The sequence below is a fragment of the Episyrphus balteatus genome, chromosome 2, assembly GCF_945859705.1.
Source record: "Episyrphus balteatus chromosome 2, idEpiBalt1.1, whole genome shotgun sequence".
NCBI lineage: Eukaryota > Metazoa > Arthropoda > Insecta > Diptera > Syrphidae > Episyrphus > Episyrphus balteatus.
In genome coordinates, this window is record NC_079135.1 from 102,827,692 (window position 1) to 102,831,121 (window position 3,430).

A 3,430-nucleotide genomic window follows, 5' to 3' on the forward strand; every position below is an offset into this window, starting at 1 on the left:
TTTTTTTCAGCATCTCGAGTGGGTGGAGGTGTATATTGCACATACATAAACAAATAAATCCCACTCGTTGTATTGGAAATGCCTCTGCCTCAACAAAAAAAAAAAAAAAAAAACACACAGGAGTAGGATACCTACTACATGCAATTGTGCAACTTTTATCGAAAAAGATTGTAAAGATTTACTGAAAAGAGTTGATGGGAAACTGCGGATGCAGTTCAGATAAAGACATCGCATATCGAATTCCCCCATATTTTTTGTTTGTTTTTTACATTTTCGTGTATAATTGTCGGAATTTTTTTTTTGTTTAAACGGGATAATTAAAAAAAAAATCTCTCTCTACCGACTTATCTCTACACATTTTCCACATGAATTTACCGTTAATAGTGATTCGGTAGTTAAAGAAAAAAAAAGATACATTTCCCTCGTGAATTTCGAAAACAGTTTCGAAAAATGCTTGTGCCACCGGATATGATGGCCGCCCAAACCCGGATGGTCTATCAAATGAATAAATTCTGCGCCGAACGAGTGCAAACGCGAATGCTCAAAATATGCACCTCCATTCGGGAGATATGCAAAATCGTTCAGGACATTCTCAAGGAAGTCGAAGTTCAGGAACCCCGATTCATATCAAGTTTGGTTGAATGCAATGGAAGGTAAGTTCTCCCGGCCTTTAAAATTTTAATCAAGTCTTCGCAAATCCCCAAAAAAAACCTATCTACCATATAGATTCGAAGGTGTCGAAGTGATCTCGCCTAACGAATTCGAAATCGTCCTCTATCTCAATCAGATGGGTGTCTTTAATTTCGTCGATGACGGAACACTTCCCGGATGTGCTGTATTAAAACTCAGTGATGGCCGCAAACGATCAATGTCCTTGTGGGTAGAATTCATAACAGCTTCCGGATATCTATCATCACGAAAAATCCGATCACGCTTTCAAACTTTAGTCGCTCAAGCCTGCGATAAGAGTATCTATCGTGGCATGGTCAAAATGATTGCGGACACAAGTGAAGTGAAGTTGCGAATACGCGATCGATACATTGTCCAGATAACGCCGTCTTTCAAGTGCTCCGGCATATGGCCAAGATCGGCAGCACATTGGCCATTGCCAGGGATCCCTTGGCCCCATCCAAGTCTTGTAGCTGAAGTGAAGACAGAAGGATTTGATTTACTTTCAAAGGAGAGCATCATTATGCAGGGCAAAAATGCTAGCATGGAAGGTGATGCTTGGGTGTTGAGCTTCTTCGAGGCTGAAAATCGGCTTTTACAAGGTATAAAACAACAACCATACATTCGACATGATCTTGATAACTGTTTACCTTATACATTATTACATCCATACCCTTTTTTTTTTTTTGTATTATAAAGGTGGATGTCGCAAAAGATGTTTAAGTATTCTGAAGACATTGCGCGATCGACATTTGGATTTGCCTGGCAATCCAATAAATGCTTATCATTTGAAGAATCTTTTGCTGTACGAGTGCGAAAAACATCCGCGCGAATTCGAATGGGATGAGTGTTGTGTTGCAGATCGAATTAATGGGATATTTTTGCAATTAATCTCGTGTTTACAATATCGTAGATGTCCGCATTACTTTTTACCCAGTTTGGATATGTTTAAGGGCAAATCGCCAAGTTCACTTGAAAATGCTGCTAAACAGGTGTGGCGATTGACAAGGGAGATGTTGACAAATATAAATGCATTCGATAAGTTATAGGTAGGATATTATATATTATATTGTCGTTTTGTTTTTTTGTTTTTTTTTTTTTCATATTAACTTTTTTTTGTATAATTAAGAAAAAATTATTTTTATTTTATTTTTGTATATTAAATGAAATTGAAGTGATATCTATTTATTTATGTTGTTATATAATACAGGGTGTTTCAGAATTTCATGATTTAGTAAAACCCACTTTGCATTATAAATACCCTAACATTTGAATGCACTACGTCATACTCGAACTAACTTTTGTATTTTGAAATTTTCCAATTCATACATTTTCAAAATATTTAAAGAATCTGTAAGATTTAATTTACTTCAGCCATTGTTCTCAGTCGCCAGTGCTGTTAACTGTTTGTACTTGGTACATTTATGTGCGTTGCACTGTGTGAATAGTTATAGTATTTTGTATTCCATTTTTTAAATCAAGAACAATTATTTTCTAAAATAGAAGTGATTAGTAACTATTTTTTAAAATAAACGAACTTAGTAAGTTTTTTTTAAGAACAAAGCAACAGTAGCAAAGACGTTACAATTGTAGAAGAGGGCAGCACTGGTATCTACCTATTTTTCGCACATAACTAATATCCTGGTGAGCGCAAAAATTTCAATTGAGTTTTTTGAAGCTATACTTCTCTTCCGTCGGCGTTTGTATCAAAGTGAAAATTTACTTTTTGATTTAAATCAAACCATGCGAATTATTATGGCGTGAACATTGAATAATAGTATGAATACGAATGAGATGTGGCGACATAGCCCCTTTACAGGATTGTGTATTCGACTGTCAATTACTCGCTGGAAAGGACTTTTTGGTAACTAAGTAACCAAAACTATACCTAATAAAAAAAAACTACTTATATTGTATTTATTTAATTTTGTGTTAAGGTATTTCTCATTTTTTTTTCGGTAATATTTCAAAAATAAAATACGAGCCTGAAGAAATATTTTAAAATATTTAAACCTTTTTTTTGAAAAGATTTTGTTTTTCTGATTATTTATTATCACTGACGACAATGGGCATAAAGGTTTTGTTTATTAAGAGAGTGCAAGTGTTTATTTAATTTCAACTTAGGTGTGTTGGCACCTATACCAAAGTTTTAATTCACAATATTGGAAGTTGTCGAAGTGCACTGTAGCGTATACGTGCTCCAATTTGTATGCATTTGTTTCATTCAAAAATTATTTTTGGCTTCATCAAAAGTGCTTCATTTTTGCTCCCATTTTTCGTTCAATTTATTTGGCTTCCTCAATAAGTTCTATTCTTTTTCAAAATCGAAGATACTTGTTCTATTTATTTTGACTTTTATACAAATATAACCCTACTTTAAACCCAACCATCTTTAAAGAACGAGGCGCCCCAATTTTTGCTTATTATTTACTCCAAAGATGCAAGTATTTACAGCCCTACTTATTTTGAAGGACAAAGGCACGCTTAAATTTGTTCGATATATCAATCAATCAAGGAGGATTTGTTATACAAATTATTTTAAACAACAAAACAAATTTTGTCATCATTTTAAAAATTATATTTATTTAGTGAAAGTTTTAAATTTGGAGAGGGTGCCACGTGAAATCTTCCCTAGGGGCGCCAATATTGCTTAAATCGGCTGTGCACAAATCGTCGGCGGAAACCAAAATTGTTCAAAGTCACAAAAAGCTAATTTTACAGGTTACTATTTTTAAGTTTCAAATTGATTAAAAGCGATATT

The 3,430-nt window shown here is 34.0% G+C and overlaps 1 protein-coding gene across 1 annotated transcript; it reads left to right on the forward strand.

Moving 5' to 3' along the window:
- Nucleotides 1-352: 352 nt before the first annotated feature.
- LOC129908758 (protein mab-21-like) lies at nt 353-1,718 on the forward strand. Its single transcript, XM_055985506.1, has 3 exons — nt 353-653; nt 727-1,271; nt 1,369-1,718. The coding sequence occupies exons 1-3, from the start codon at nt 451-453 to the stop codon at nt 1,716-1,718; spliced, it is 1,098 nt and encodes a 365-aa protein (XP_055841481.1). The 5' UTR covers nt 353-450.
- The last annotated feature ends 1,712 nt before the right edge of the window (nt 1,719-3,430 follow it).